The sequence below is a fragment of the Antrostomus carolinensis genome, unplaced genomic scaffold (genome assembly GCF_000700745.2).
Source record: "Antrostomus carolinensis isolate BGI_N321 unplaced genomic scaffold, ASM70074v2 scaffold3483, whole genome shotgun sequence".
Taxonomy (NCBI): domain Eukaryota; kingdom Metazoa; phylum Chordata; class Aves; order Caprimulgiformes; family Caprimulgidae; genus Antrostomus; species Antrostomus carolinensis.
In genome coordinates this window covers 41541-57636 of record NW_010304350.1, presented here as the reverse complement: position 1 = coordinate 57636, position 16096 = coordinate 41541, and the positions used below count along the sequence as shown (strand labels likewise).

Below are 16096 nucleotides of genomic sequence, written 5' to 3'. Positions count from 1 at the left end.
TTTGTTTTTTAATGGTTTTAACCTTTGTGGTGGTTGTAGGATGTTCCTCCACAAATTCCAGACGTCTCCAAGGGAGGCTCCATGCAATTTAGAGAGATAACAAAATACAAATCTTGGGCACAGTTAGTTACCAACCGAGGACTGTGAGCTGTCGCACTTCTCCAGGCCCTGCAAGTCGTTTGGCTTTTACCTTCTGCCTGATTGTCCCTCAGCTTTCCATAATATTTTGCCCAGGCCCTTCTGACTGGGACTGCAGAACAGGGGGTTGGGCTCTAAAAACTCTGCGTCCACACACTACTTCTCTTCTGAAAGCCGAAGGGAAGACCCACATGCTGTCCTGAAAAATGGGTTGTTAAAAAACAGGTGGAAGTAAACTATCTGCAGAAGTTACGCTGCCCCTGGCTAAGAAAGCTTAGGCCTGAACTTCCCAGGTCTATAGGGGAGACAAAACGTTACACAGTTATGAAGTGACCCTCCTCCTGCCCCTGCTTTGTGCTATGTCCACCTCACGCCCTTGACCTGCCAAGACATTCCTCTCTCAGGTGGTGGTCAGGAGCCCCACGTTTATGCCCAGGCCTCATGGTGGGACTCCTCTGGGGTTCTCAAAGCTGCCTTCTCATTTCTCTGTTTGCCCAACGTTCCCAGCTCAGAGACAAGCACCAGCCTCTTCCACTTACCTTTCTGGAGACAGCATAGGACTGTATTTTTTTTTAACTCCTTATTTCGGTTGTTCTTTCCACTAAACGAATGGTTCCTGATGAAACGTGCTGTAATTGTTGGTATCTGAGGCAACTGAGGGGGAGATTTCCTCGCTGTTTCCCAGCTCTCTGGATCTGTACTGCTTCAAAAGCTGTGCCAGGGTGACAGCCTGTTAACAGTGCTGTTTCCTGAGCATCTTCCAGGGTTTTGGGGAGAAAATGCACTACATGTAATTAGGGAGAGCATGATGACCACACTGGAAAAAATATATAAGTAAATGATTTTAAATAGTGCAATGAAAAATGCTCCTTTGTAAGCAGTAGTTTGTTCAGAGATTATAACACCACCTTCCTTTGTTTTCAGGTGTGGCTTGATCTCTTGAAGCCTGTTATGAAACAGATTAGAAGTAAGTACTTCCTTGCTGTTATTTATTTTGTCAATCTGAGAGTACTTGAATAAATGAGGACTCTGTCACTTGGGATCTTCTCAGCTTTCTTCACTGAATTTTGTTTGGATTGTTTTTTATTTCTGTTCTGCTCTTAGAAGAGGTACAATGTGTGCTGTAAAATTATGTCACATGAACATATGAAGGGGCTGTCCCAGTAGGAGGCAGAGGTTTAGTCAGTCACTAGAAGAGGCAGTGGTGGCAGTGGAGGAAACAGTTTCATAGAGGAAAGAAGCATGCAGTAAAAGAAGGATTAAAGGAAGCACACGTTGCCAAAAGGTAACAGTCATCAGGATAAAAGAAAAAGAACAGGAAGACATTATTGCTGGGAAGGAGCTAGCAAATATGCTACAGCTTTCTACGACACTGGTAGTGAACTTCAAACTGACTGAAACCAAGAGGAAGGAAACATTTGGGTCAGAGGCATCAGAGAAAGTTATGGTGGGAGGCAAAAGGAATTTGTAAAAAGGCATCAGCTCTAGAAAAAGTAGAAGTGAACAGGAAAGCTCTTGGTGATTTTGTTTCTCTGTCAAATATCAACAAAGTACATTATGTATTGAATTTCGCCATTGAGATTAAGTTTCCCTAGGTGCCTCTCTGATCATATTAGTCTGTGTGTGCTCTGACACCTCTCTTTCTCATGAGAGAGAGATGCATTGCTCCTTTTGTCACTGGTTGTACTTGTAAGCATCAGAACAAATGTGATGCTCTTAAAACAGAAATAATAATTTACTAGCAGACTTGAAAAATGGAGTGCATTTTAGCTCCCTCCTGTTCTGAAGCAGGGAAAGTAGACACACATATTTTATTGGATCAACTGATGTAATTACTAAAAACAGACTCGATTCTGGCAGAGTATCCCTCAACCAAGTTACTATTCTCTTTTACTGTGTGTAAATTTTATTGTGCAATTTCTAAATAATCAGAATACTAACAAAGGACGGGAGGTTAGCATGTATGTTAGCACAGCAAGTTCCATGAATCATCCCTTGTACATCATTCTGCGAAATAAAATTTGGCCAGTATGTTACTGATGTTCACTAACTTCCTTTGACATTTCCCCTAGGACCAAAACATGTTGTTGTAAAATTTGTGGTAAAATTCTTCCCACCTGACCATGCTCAGCTGCAGGAGGAACTGACAAGGTTAGTAGCTGCACGACTTTTCTTTTTTTTCTTTTTTTTTCTTTTTTTTTCTTTTTTTTTCTTTTTTTTTTTTTTTTCTTAAATCTTTAGTGGCATTAAATCTCTGGTGGAAAGTGGGGAAAACATGGAATTTGAGATGATTGGGTGAGGGTCAGTGACTGCCTCTTGGTATTAGCTTGATGTTATTTGCCCCAACCTTGAATGCACCTGAAAAATAGACCCTAAGATTCTCCTAATCTGTGCTGAGAGGTTCTGCAAAATGCAGGAAAGTCCTTTGCCTTCTTGGATTTGGGGTCCTGGGAGAGCTTTGCTCACCCCAAGAGAAGGCAGTTCGACAACAGAATTCTCCAAGCCACTTTGGCAGGGGTGTTGGAAGGGACATGACTAAGCCATGTGTTGGGTGCCCTGGGGCGCTCCTCTGCTGAGGGACACGTGCCACTCTGCATCCACGTTTGGGAGAGAGTTGTTTTGCATGAGCTGCCAAGTTGCAGCAGGTGGGGGTCCCTGTTCATATAGCCAGTGCAAAGGACAAAGGTTTGCATGGGTGGAAGTGTGACTTCAGATAGAGAAATGGAAAGGAGAGGGAATAAAATTAAAAGTAAGGAAGGTAGAGAACGATACACACATAGGCAGAAATAATACTTTATAGGTGTGTGCATTTAAGTAACTTCATTTAAGCTCTGAATTTCACACTGTGTTGGCGTAGAGAGTCATATTTCTCTATGAGTAAATATATATATGAGGAACTTATTAAGGTTCTTCCTTGCTATCAGGTCTTTCATTTGTGGTTAGAAACATTGTTTTACTGCAGTATTTCTTCACTGAAACTTTTCATCTCTTTTTCTGATCTACAATATTGTCATTTTTAATTACATTTTTCCATTCTGATTCAGTATTTTCACTATTAGTTTTTGTTTTGCATCTTCCCACAAGATGAAGTCCTCTTCTGCAAAGAACTCTTGTGTCCTTATGACCTGCTTTATAAAGAACAAGTCCACCTTTGTTGTTCTGTGTTTCTCTCTGTCTTGTTTTATTTTGGTAATAGACAAATGGAATGGAAAAAAAGAAATTATTGATATTTCTTGCTGGCCTGGACAGAGAAAAGTAGAAAGTGAGGTGGGAAGGAGGAATATTTACTTGAAAGATTGACTAAAAACAATAAAGGGATGAATGAAAACTCACAATGTGATGTTACTAATGAAACATACATGTTTCCAGATAGATATTCTGCATATTGTTGCTTAGTATGTGAACTGTAAATTGACTTTTAGTAATCTCTTTCTGCACCTGGAGACGTGTCTCTGAATCCTAATGACTTTTTTGGTTAGATTTTAAATGTGTATGCTGGGGAAATTGAATATATGTACACAGCAGTGTGTAGGATGTAAAAGCATATCCACAGGGAACAACATCATCACTTGAAGAAGCAGAGAATACAACACTTCTGTGCTATATTGTTCTGCTAGAGTGAAATTTGTATAGGTAGGCAGATGTTTGCAGGTTTCAAAATGACATTACTTAAATCTGCTATATTATTTCATGTACTGTGTATGTTTCTATACTCGTTGAATCAGTTTGCCCTTTTCATTTTTTACCTTCATTTCCTCATTCAGAAACTCACTGTTCAAATGAGAGCTTTTCACTGAACCTATTAAAATGTAGTCTTATTAAAAACTATTGAGATCCTCCAGAGGAGCTGCAGCCTTTGGAAGGCTTGCTAAGGTGCCCAACCAGTTCAAGTTTCATACTAAGTGTAGGAGAAATGCTTACTGCTAGGTCAGTTGTTTTTTTTTCTAGGGAGGAATTTGTTGCTGAGTGGAACTAAGCAGTTTCAATTCCTGTTGGAGCTAGAAAAAATGTAAATGTTGAAATAATGTCATGGTCCTGTGATGTCTGCTCCTAAATTTTCTATTTAGGGTTGCCTTAGATGACTGAGGTGGTTTGGAAGCAAATATATTAAAAATGGCTGGTGCACAGGCAGTGAAGGTAACGGGGCCACAAAAGTATCAGAGCTAGCTAGTTGTTCGATTGAGATCTTATTCCTTGTTCCCAGATGAGTGCCAAGGTGGAATTTTAGAGTTCTCCTTGTGTTCTGCAAGAACTAACTGATAACTCTAAATCACTGCTTTGTCTGGCATTTCTTCATAGTTACATGCAGCTCCATTATCTGGTGCTGCTTGCTGTGTGGTGGCTGAGCACTTAATAGCTGTCACATTGGCTTCCACTGTCATATCACTTCCAGATCTCATTGCTGTGGTTCAAAGAGACAGGGGGAGAGAGAAAGAGAGAGATATCTCAGTTCTGCAAAGCAGCCACCATGTAAGACTCTAACGGCTGTAATACAGTATCTGTTATGTTTTATTTAGCCTCTAAACTTAGGAAGTTCAGATCCCTTCTGTAGATTCCAAAAAGTGAAAGGAACTGCCAAACTGGTAGCTAAAACTGGAGTTGACGTTGAAATACTTTCCCCTCTTTTTTTTTTTTCCCTCATGCTTTGTGTAACTCTTTGTTCACTTTTGTTTTGCAGGTACCTATTTGCATTGCAGGTGAAGCAGGACCTGGCACAAGGAAGGCTAACGTGTAATGATACCAGCACTGCTCTCTTAATCTCACACATAGTACAGTGTAAGTGCCCTTCTTTCTTCTTTCCAGGAGGATAAACAGGATGATTGGTTGGACATGCTTTGCTGGTTTACCTGTTAGTAGCTGCTGTAGGAACGGGTTTAAGCCACATGGACGATTTACTGTCTTTCTGTATAATGGCATCCAAGTACAGGTAATTTACTTTTTCAAATAAAGCAGAGCTTCTGTACACTGGATTTGCATTTTTAAAGCACCACATTTGATAGTCCGCCTAGGATCATTTAAAAAGCAAACTGCAAAGGCAGTGACAGACAGTTTGAATTCCTGTTTTATTATACTTTGTATCATGTCAGCAGAGCATTCAAATTCCTGGAGATCTGTATGCTGTCTAGAGAATGTAGTAAACAAACATGCTTAGAATGCCACACTAAATCACAGTCCTAAGAGGAAACTGTTAGGGAAGAAAAAACCAACAAGTTTTAAGTTGTCTGGTTGGGTTTTTTTTAACTGCAAAGTGTGCACACTAAGACTGTTTAGTAGGATCATACATTAACTTTGTTCATCACATCAAAGCTTCTTCTAGCTTCCAGATCGCTTGAAAGGCAGCATATGTTTTCCATTTCAAGATTTTATGGACACTCATCTTGAGAACAACATTAGAAGAAACCACTTAGTAGCATCTATAATGGTCATAATAAACCATTGTTTTGAATGGTCACTGTACAATTCAGTATTGCATATTTCCACTGAAATGCTGTTATATGGAAATTTCAGTCAACAAAGACATTCAGAAGCTCTATAGTGATTAATAGATAAATCTCATAATCCTTTGTCGTAATCTGTTTGAGTGTTAGGGCAGTTTCTCATCAGTTGCTGTTGGAAAGGCAAGTATTGCATGGTTTTCCATTTCCATTGCCCAGTGTGACTGACTAGCAATAAGAAGCTCTACAACAATATTCCTCATACCATTTTAAAACTGAGTATTTTTGCAGCACAGACTTAAAAAAAAAATAAAAAAATCCTTGGCTAGTGAGATTTTTGTGTCTTTTTGTTTTTCCCATTACGGTGTCCAGCACACCAACTGTAGTTCTCTCCTTGGTTAAGCTAGTTCTAATTTCCTTTCATCTCAGGAAAAAAAAATCTTGATTGTTTTGGGGAAGTTGAGTATGATTCGTTACACTGCATTCTAGGAGGGTGAGTTTTCCTACTAAATGTCTGTGCACCAAGGAATGATGTTGAGGAGAGGACACCCTAATGCATGTGTCTCTCTTCATTTGACATAGTGCTTCATGATCATCCTCTCTTGAGCTCTAATACTTTATATGCATTATTTTCCTTATGATTTCTACCTTCTCATCTCTTATTGATTACTCAATTTAGTTCTTCACTGAACCACCTACAGCTCTGGTGTCTGAACTGCTCAGAGTGCAACTGCTAGCTTGTTTTCCTAAAGCAACAGCATAAGAGGATAAAATACAGGTTGTCCTTTCACCTTTACAAGCTGTCCCTTTCCCTTCTCCCCACAGCCAAACTCAAAGTTTATTCACTGTTTTTTTCAAAATTCCTCCATTATCCACCTGGCCAATCCCCTGATACACCTCTGCAGGCCAGCAAGAAGCATTCATTTAGGAGTGTGAAAAACTGCCAGATCACCACCATTGCTCTTGTGCCACTGAGATGCATTATACTGTTGGATTAAATAATTTCCCTCAGTTGCTGGAAATGATCATCATGCTTTTCAAATCTCTCTAGTTCTTTGTCCCCTTCACCTGTGAGCTTGAGGTGCAGAGTGATTCTGAACTGGGATTTTAGGTATCAAGTAGTACTCTCCTTATGGGGAGAGTAAGGTAAGATACTTCTGTAGTGAAAAATTGAGTTTTTCCATCACATCAGAAGGAGAAGTGAGACAGTTATTCACAGAATCTGAACTGCTATTTTGGATGTTGTGCCTCATGGTGTACCTGCAGTGCTGCTTCCCCTCATCAGGTCCTGACTGCAAGCTGGGCCTTTTTTTTGCTGTTTATTATTTTTCCCCTCTCCCTTTTTTGTGCAACAATGTTTGCTGGAAACCTCTGCTAGAAGTTTGTGACTGTCTCATTTATCTATCTTGTGTTTCATGAACATTTTTCTGTGGAAATTTCCTCTGATAAGAGTCTATAGCTGTGTCTTACCCATATGGCTTTTGCATTTATTTTCTCTCTAGCTTATTATTCAGTAGAAAAAAATACTACATATTTTTCAAAAAATACTACATATTTGTCTGCAAAAAAACCAAAACTAGACAGTTGATGAGAGTAGTGATATCAAAGTGGAAAGACTGAGAATGCAGGAGGTTAGGTATTGCATGTCTTATCAATGCTGTGCCTTCAGGCAGTTTCTATGGAGGATATTTGATTCCAGGAGGCCCTTATATTATGTATAAAAGTTTACGTCAATGTTATAGACTGTTATTTATGTGAAATAATAATATGACAGCAAATAAGTTTCTGTTAAATTAGCATTTATATTACAGAATGAAATTTATATTTGAAGCATTCTATTTAAAAATACCTTAAAAGCATTGTAGAAAGTGTTAGAAGTGAGAGGACACTTTGATATGGCAAATGATGCAGTAAAGTGAGTGTATAAAGTAAGAAGATGGACTGATTAAAGGAAAAGAGCTGAAATACAAAGCATTAGACATATCAGAAGTGCTAATGCAGACAGAATACAGCATGGTGTGATGCACTTGCAAGATAAGAGAAAAGGGAGCATTAGTGGAAATCAGTCTTTGGCTGAGACATGAGAAGATTTTAAAGAAGAGTTATATGTGAGGGTGACTATTTAAAATATAACTCCCTCTCTTTCTAGAGGTAGTGCTACTAGAAAGGCATTTAAGGTGGAAAAGGAGGGCTAAGGAGAGAAGGAAAAGCTGTTGAGTACAAGGGCAGAGACAACGAATTCAGAAGTAACTTGAAATCCAGGAGGGCAATTTTGATAATGGATTTGCAGTTGACAAATGCAGAGAACATTATAGAAATCATGTAGAGGTGAAAGAGTCTTCCCTGTACCCTTGGCTCTGAAGAAAGCCCTACAGAGGTTGTTTAAGTCCATCCATGTACAAGGATGTACAGGGTGTGAACTGCATTTTAAAGAATCAAGGCCCATGTTATTTCAGGTGTTGCAAACTTAGGTGGGCTTATGGCTTTATTAAAGAAGAGAAACTTGCCTTTCACTTGAGTTAGGCTTAAAAACAGACCCTAAAGATTTGTGATGCTGGGGTGGGTAAAGCTGTTTCTGAGATGGGGACAAAAGGGACATTTTACAAAGGAGAATTCTCAAGAGATTCTGTAGTATTTCTACCATCTCAAGGAATGATTCAGAGCAGATGGGATGAGGGAGGAGGTGGAAATCGGACAGTCTCAATTATCAACTCTTTTCCACCTCTGACCTTCAAAGTATAAAGTCATTGTGCGGCTGCAGCAATTTGGGTTGAAAGGTTACTGCTCTGTCATTCATAGATGCTCTGGTCCTCACCTTCCCTGCCTACACAAGGTTATTGCTCCCCCTCCACATTTGCATGTACATCTGATCCCAGGCAAACTTCTGTGAGAAATCACCTGCAGTGTTTTAATCATCATCCAAAACCTTTCTTTTTTTCTAAACCAGCTTATTTTGGAGAGAACTGGATTAAGGGATCATTTACGTGGGCGGAATTGAGGTGAGGATGAGGCAAGGATCTGAGTTTGGGTCTGTGACGTTCTAGGTCAGCTCCACAATATCATGTCTGTCTGCAACCTGGATTTAATTTGGGGGTGCTGCATTTTAATTTCACTGACCTTATTAAAGTAGCAGCCTTTGTTATAGCTTTATTGCCATTATTCCAACAGATTTGCATGCAGAGGCTGCTACATTGTTTAGTGAAAAAGCTAATAGCAAGATTTTCAGAGGCATTCCAAGAACAGCAGGCAACAAGATAGTAATCTGGCACCTACACATAGATTGCCTGCCTCTTCCTCCCCCTCTCCCCCCATCCCCCCTGCAAAAAAAGAAAAAAAGGAGATCTCACTGAATGGGCTGCAAAATGGAAGGTGGTTGTGACATACTGTTGCACACAGCATTGAATAACTGCAGCAGATGGGAGCAACTTTGAGGAGGAGGGAGACAGAATGTGTCTCAAACTGCTGCAAAATTAGAGGAAAACAAATGTTTCATGACCCCATGAGGTGAAATACATGTCTGTGTTCAAACAAACAAACAAAACCATCTCTCTTCAGATTTTCCACCAAAGATTACAGTATGGGGCATGGACCTGGGGAGGAGACTTGTGCTTGGCCGCTCTGGGAGAAGCACCTGAGCACCACCATACATGTGAGAGAGATGGATGAGTTTTGCTAGATTAGTGCTGTCTTCCCTGTCACCCATGACCAGTTATCCCTCACAGAAGTCAAGGCAGCACTGTAATGGCTTCATTTGTTCAGTTGACATCCAATAGCTACTTAGATGATTGTGGTGGATGGGAGGAATCCTTGGGCTTCTTCTCACATATCGGATACTAACACAAAGGAGAAGGGAGGAATGTGAGGAAGATAACGTAGTGCGAATCATAAAACCATGACACCATTTGCAAGAAACTATGTTTGCTTCTCTGCTTTCTTCCTAGCTGTCTGCACCTTTTGGATTGCCTGAAAAATTCAGATTTAATACAATGTTTTAACAGACTTTTCTTAAAATTCTCTATAGCCGAGATTGGAGATTTTGATGAAACCATAGATCGTGAACACTTAGCGAAGAACAAGTATATACCTCAGCAAGAAGCACTAGAAGACAAAATCATGGAATTTCACCGTAGTCACATGTAAGATGTTTTTGTTCCTCTTATTTGCCTTCTTTTCATTTAGAGTAGTTCTAACTGTAAATATATGCTAGATCATAAGTACAAAAGAGATTTGGACCTCTGAGTTTTCTCAAAGGTTACTTTTCAAAACACGTTCAAGCCTGTGAATTTCATGAAGGTTACTCCTGCCTTTCTCCCGTCATCATAACAAGATGTTTAAAGAGCAATTGATTTTGATATTCATTCAAGCATGTCATTATTTTACAGTCTGTTTCATACAAAATGCTTCACTGCTCATTTTTTGCATGCAGGTATGATTGCAAATGATGACTGATTAGTCAGGCACTTCTGACAGCAGTCTTTTTGATTTCAAGGACATTGAATGTTGCTTTTTCACCTTTCCATGCTACATTTAGAGATGGGTGAAGAACAGGCTTAATGACAGTTTTAGGAAAAGCATGAAGTGCTTGCAGAATTAGGGATTTGGGGGAATAGGATTCAGGAGGATGATGGAAGCTGGTATTCTAAGGCCTGGAGAAAAGATTAGTATCATAGAATCATAGAACGGTTTGGGTTGGAAGGGACCTTAAAGATCATCTAGTTCCAACCCCCCTGCCATCAGCAGGGACACCTTCCACTAGACCAGGTTGCTCAAAGCCTCATCCAGCCTGGCCTTAAACACTTCCAGAGAAGGGTTAGTAATAAGAAGATGGTTGAAAGAATTATAAATCAGGCATAGAAAGGTACTTTTTTGCTGTCAAGATCACTTCAAGACTTGAACAATTTCACTTTGAGTTACATTGAATTAGATATGAGTGGTAGGGAGTTCTATAGCAGTATTAATCAAAACTTTTGCGTAATTTCATCATGATTAATTTAAAGCTGATGGATTCCCAACATTTATGTTAATGTTTTCATGTCTTCTGTTTTACTTCATTTTGCTATTGCATTCACTTTTATGATGAACAACATGTTTACACATCTCTGTTTATGATTGTGTGTGTGTGTGTGTGTGTATATATATATATATATTTTAGGAATATAGCATGTTTTCCCAACGGAAAATAGAAATAGAGGTAGTGAATTCTGTTAAAGTTAATGGTGCAAAATCTAGCTGTATTGAGTGTCTCAGAATTGGAGCAATCAAAATTTAGTTCTAGTAGACTATAAAATCTGCAGGTTCTTTGGTATTGGTTTAGACAAAGGTAAAGTTCTTGTTCTAGCTAATATAAATCTGGGGACAGATATTTATACCTCAGTCAGGTTTCAGTCTGTTTGATGAAGTGTCTCTTTGTTCTCTGGAAGACCTGTTGATCTCTATTAAAAGGTGTGAAGAATTTGTGTGTCTTCTCTGTTTTCTTTCTCAAGGGGACAGACACCAGCAGAGTCTGACTTCCAGCTTTTGGAGATTGCCCGTCGGCTGGAGATGTATGGAATACGCTTGCATCCAGCCAAGGATAGGGAAGGGACAAAAATCAACCTGGCTGTTGCCAACACAGGCATTCTGGTTTTTCAGGTTAGAGCTGCTCAGGACATGACTTTGTACTTTATGAAGCAGAGAGATTTCTTACAGCTGTAAAAATTCAGGACCATAACCATGTCTAAAAGAATTTGGTTGGGAAAATTTAGGAACTTTGACTTTTTTTTTTTTTTCTTTTTTTTTAAAAATGACCTTAAACCTTTTATAGCTGCATTAGGTCCTTCACTTCCATGGACTCTTTCCTTGTTTGCATGCACAGGGTAGAACTCCATCTGCAGCCACAACGTGCTGTTCAAGATGCAAACTGATCCACAGGTCACAATTTGCAAGTTGGTCATGCTGACACCTCATGCAGGCATGGTGCATGACAAATGGGTGTGAAGCAGGGACAAATAAAACAGACAACTGGAGTACATGGAGAAGGATGTAGGAAGCGAATGTAAGCTCTCCATAGTGTTTGTCAGTTTTTACAATATTCTTGATCAGCCTTGGCCATTCTACCTTTGCTGAATCCATGAGTCTTGCTTCTTTCTATAAAAGATCCAAACTATTTTCCTTACGTTTCTTTCCTCTCCTCTGCTACCCCAGTCAGCCTAGTTAAATGTTCATGAAGCATCATTAGTAAATTTATGAAGTCCTTGTTCTGCAGTTCCCTTTAGGTAAATAACAAATTGGGCTTTTACAGTTGTGAAGGTACAAATAGTGAGCTGGTGTAAACTGCTTTCACTTCCGATGAACTTAATGTCTACTGACATCCAAAATGCTACTGACCTCATTGTGTGTGTTAAAAACAGTAAGTAAACTGTTCTTTAAAATGTCTATTTTTACAGTTGTCAGAAAGGACTATTAATTTTAATGGTTTGACTTCAGTTAAAATACTAGTGTTTTCCAACCTTATAACAGACTTTGAGTCCTTTTATAAAGAAAAACAACAACAACAAACAAATCCAGAAATATGCCTGACCCAAATGCTCTGAGATCTAAATTTTTTAAAAATTAAAATTAAAAAAACCCGCTCAACTAAATGAATTGCTATTAAAACCCCAAAACTGAAGCACAGCTTGAAGCAAGAGAACACCAGGATGTTGTTAGAAATGCACATAACTCAAATAATTGTATGTTCAGGCCCTTCCCTGGCTCTCTCACAGTATTTTCATCAGCTGAGTTAATGGATTGCAAAGTCTTATAAGTCAGGACTGTCTTAGAGCTGAAAGTATGTGTCTACACAAAACAGTATGGACCTCACTGAGTTCCAGCAGACAGCTGAGATCCTTCCATAAAGATGCAGCTTCTGGTTGAAGGTCCAAGGCCTTATTTGTAAAGCTGTAAAACTCAGTCATCTCTTGTCCTAATATGTTTGGGACTTTCAAAACAGGTTTTTTAAAAATTTTCAAAAAAACTTGGAAATTTTGCTGGATCAAGCTCCAAGACTGAATGCTGAAACAGAAGTCAGGCTTTGACCTGCTAGAGTCTGCCCAGCAGTTGGCATCTGGCAGTAGGCTTAGGAATTCCTTCAAGCACTTCACAGGGCAAGAGCCTGAAGCTCATCTTTTTATTTTGGATATAACTGAGAGAAATTGAAATATAAAGACCTCATTAGATTGACCACAAGGAAAATAAAGGTTCACTCACAAATGGCGTAAGCAGTACTCATAGACTTATTTTAAAGCCTGCTATTTATTTAGTAATCTAAGGGAGATTAATTATGTGATTCTTAGACAGCAGATTCACTTAGCAGAGATCATCACACTGTCATTACTCCTACGTCCGTCTGGTGATGGCGCCCAAATCAACGTGGGTTTCTGCATTTGGTATTCCTGTAGTAGCTCTATGAAACTTCTGTGCTGTGCTGTAGGCATGTTTGTATTGAAGTCTTTAAGTGAACAGACTACTGTAATGAATATTTTAAAATAATACCTCCAATACCTTCTAACATAGATTAAGAACAAGACTTCTGGGGAGTAGGGGCTAATGATGCAGTGGCTGGGAATTGTAGTATTTTGAAAATAATTTTTCCAGGCTTCCTGTTTGTTTCTGGGTTTTGGTTGCATTTTGGGGAAAAAACATGTTGTGACTCTGCAGAGACAAGTAATTTGTTTAGGTTCCTTTTACTTCTGTTCTCCCTATGAAAGGTCAAAATACACTATTGGGCACTTCCAATACAAAACTTTCAGTTCCTGGGGTTTTTTTCCCCTCAGTTAAGTGATATTTAAAGGAGTGTTTTATTTTGTCCTGTAGACAGACAAAGAGGAAAGAAATCTACTCCATCAAAGTAAGGTGACCATATTAGGTGTCTGGATTCCTGGCACTCTCTGTAGCTGGTGGAAAGAGAAGGAGGCACCTCTGGGAGGTGACTTAGTCCACTGAAAATCAGAGTCTACATAGTGGAACAAGTTACCATAATCTGGACAAAAGCTGTGCCACCCTGTTTTGTGCAGTGATGCTGGGTTGGATACTTTCACATCAACTCAGTATGCCTAGTCCTATAAATATGCAAGAGTTTAGTAATAAGGACCTGCCTTCAGTCACAGCACCAGATGCTTACAGTTTGTGTTATCAGAGGACGAATGATAAGAAATATAATAATTTCAAGTGAAGCAAATGGATTATTAATTTATGACAAGCTTTCTCTAGTGGCTTAGATGTCTCCATTCACATCTGGAATGCTTAAACTCTGCTGGCTTTGTTCTCTGTAGGGTCACACCAAGATCAATGCCTTCAACTGGGCTAAGGTTCGAAAGCTGAGCTTCAAGAGGAAACGTTTTCTTATCAAACTACGGCCTGATGTGAATGTAAGTCCTTGTCAGGAATTGGTGAAGTTGGCAAAAGGTTATTTGGTAAATTTCTACTCAAAAATTTTTTTTTAATTGCTTATGTTCTCTGTTGGTACTGCATGCATCAACCTGGCATCTCAGGTGAGCAATCCTAGCAAAGGAAATGTAAACTGAATGTCACAAAGTTGTTTTCTGGCTCCAACTCTGGTACCATATCATCAGTCCTGAAGTTACAGTGTGTGAACCACCTCTTCTCGTTAATGTTAAGACCATTGTTTTATCTCTGTCGTATTTGTCAATGAAAGGAAGTTTGAGCAATAGCTCTGATACTGCCAGGCAGATCTGTGATGTCTCAAAGTAGGAAGGATAAGGCCTGTTAAGCTTGAAAGCCAGTGAGTTGGGAAAAAGCTTTTCTTTGTAGCATAGCACCTGCTTTGTCAGTGCATCTCTGTAATGTATGTTGCTTGCTTGCTTACATTGCAAATGCTATCTCAATTTTCAGAGTTCATTCCAGGACACCCTGGAATTCCTTATGGCGAGTCGAGATTTTTGCAAATCTTTCTGGAAGATCTGTGTGGAGCATCATGCCTTTTTCAGGCTTTTTGAGGAACCTAAACCAAAGCCTAAGCCTGTTCTTTTTTCTAGAGGGTCATCATTTAGGTTCAGGTAAGACCTATGTTCTTCCTTCCACCTTGCTTGCCTCCTCATTTCAAAATCATATCCACCTGTCATTTTCAGCTCCTCTTTTTTACATTGTAGTTTGCTCCTTTGTATTTTCCATTGCATCTTCTCAGCCAGAGCAGTGCAAAGAATGCTGTAGCAAAAAAACCTGCATTCATTTTGTAGTAGCTGTTGCAAAGTAGCTTTTTGGGTGTAAGATATGAAGTATATAGGTTCCAGCTGGTTTCACATAAGAAAATCCTCTTGTGTTGTAAGCAACACCATCAAGCAACTTTTTGGCACTCTTTGAATCCTCTGCTTCTAGGATGGGATCTTTCCTTTGTATCAGAGTAGAGATTTGTATTTTCATTGCATGTCCCTGTGGTAAACTCATCTCTGTGCAGTTAGAAGCAATAGCTTCTCTTTATGCTGAGACAGTTATGCTTGGATTTATCTGAGATGACCACCTACACTAAGACCAAGTCCATCTGGGATATTGTTAAAGCTGTAGAAAAGTTTTTAATGGTTGGGTTATTAGTTTTTTTTTCTTACACTGGCAGAAGCCTCATTGTAGATATTGTATTGTGTATGCCAGGGGAGGAAATCCTTTTATTCTTACAGTTTATTCTGTTTGCAAAGCTGATGTAAGCTGAAGAGCTAGAAACCCTCTTTGCTGAGATAAACTGTACACTCTAGTGGCCTTGTGCGAGAACATTGTAGATATGGCTATTCTAACTCTTCCCACTTTGTTTCCTGCCTGCAAAGTAAATTAGTTAAGATGGAAGGACCTATTTAGGGTAAACACACTATATCTTGTTAAATTTCTGCCTGAGTAAATCTAGTACTCTAGATATGTTCAACTTACCTCCTGGTTTGGCTACATCCTCCACTCACTGTGATCTGTTGAAAGCCTCTAATGAATGGGGAGGATTTGATTCTTTATTGAGCATTTGTGAAGTGTGGGTTTCCTTTACTGCTCTCAGTTCCCTTTTGAGTCTATAACTTTGCAGAACAGGAAGTGCTGGGCTTTCTCACCACTTTTTCATGGCCTCTTGCAGAAGGGGAGAATGGGATTTCCAGCCTAAATCTCTGCAGAAAATGTATATATGTTTAGTTGGTGTGTTTAATAGCAGCAACTGAGTCATGAAATGTATTTCAGCAGTTTTCTTCTGGCTTCCATGGTTTGCTGATACCATGTAGGGCTGGTGTTTCACTCAAAAGGATTCAGTAATGTTTTTTGTTCATGAGAGAAAAAAACTGCTTTGTTTTCTGTTGTGGTGACTTCCCAGTAATGTAGTACCCTATAAAGGGCACACAAATAAATTTAAGCAGTTCTGAAACAGCATCAAATAGTAGCTCCATAGAAAAAAAAAAAATAAAATAAGCAAGGAACATACAAAATGATATAAAACTGTGTGTATCTGACCAGGTCCCCTTCCTTATGATCTTACCAGAGTTTCTGCTGATAGAGACAAATACTTTTCTGGTTGCCAT

The 16096-nt window shown here is 39.2% G+C and overlaps 1 protein-coding gene across 1 annotated transcript in view; it reads left to right on the top strand.

The window, feature by feature from the left end:
• FARP1 (FERM, ARH/RhoGEF and pleckstrin domain protein 1) overlaps nt 1–16096 on the top strand; it is a gene marked incomplete at its 3' end in the record, with an annotated part of 165123 nt that overhangs the window by 109942 nt on the left and 39085 nt on the right. Inside the window, exons 3-9 of the mRNA XM_010164410.1 lie at nt 1063–1105; nt 2211–2289; nt 4817–4914; nt 9595–9709; nt 11057–11204; nt 13865–13960; nt 14445–14608. Of these exons, the coding sequence (XP_010162712.1) occupies nt 1063–1105; nt 2211–2289; nt 4817–4914; nt 9595–9709; nt 11057–11204; nt 13865–13960; nt 14445–14608 (743 nt within the window). The remainder of the gene's footprint in view (nt 1–1062; nt 1106–2210; nt 2290–4816; nt 4915–9594; nt 9710–11056; nt 11205–13864; nt 13961–14444; nt 14609–16096) is intronic.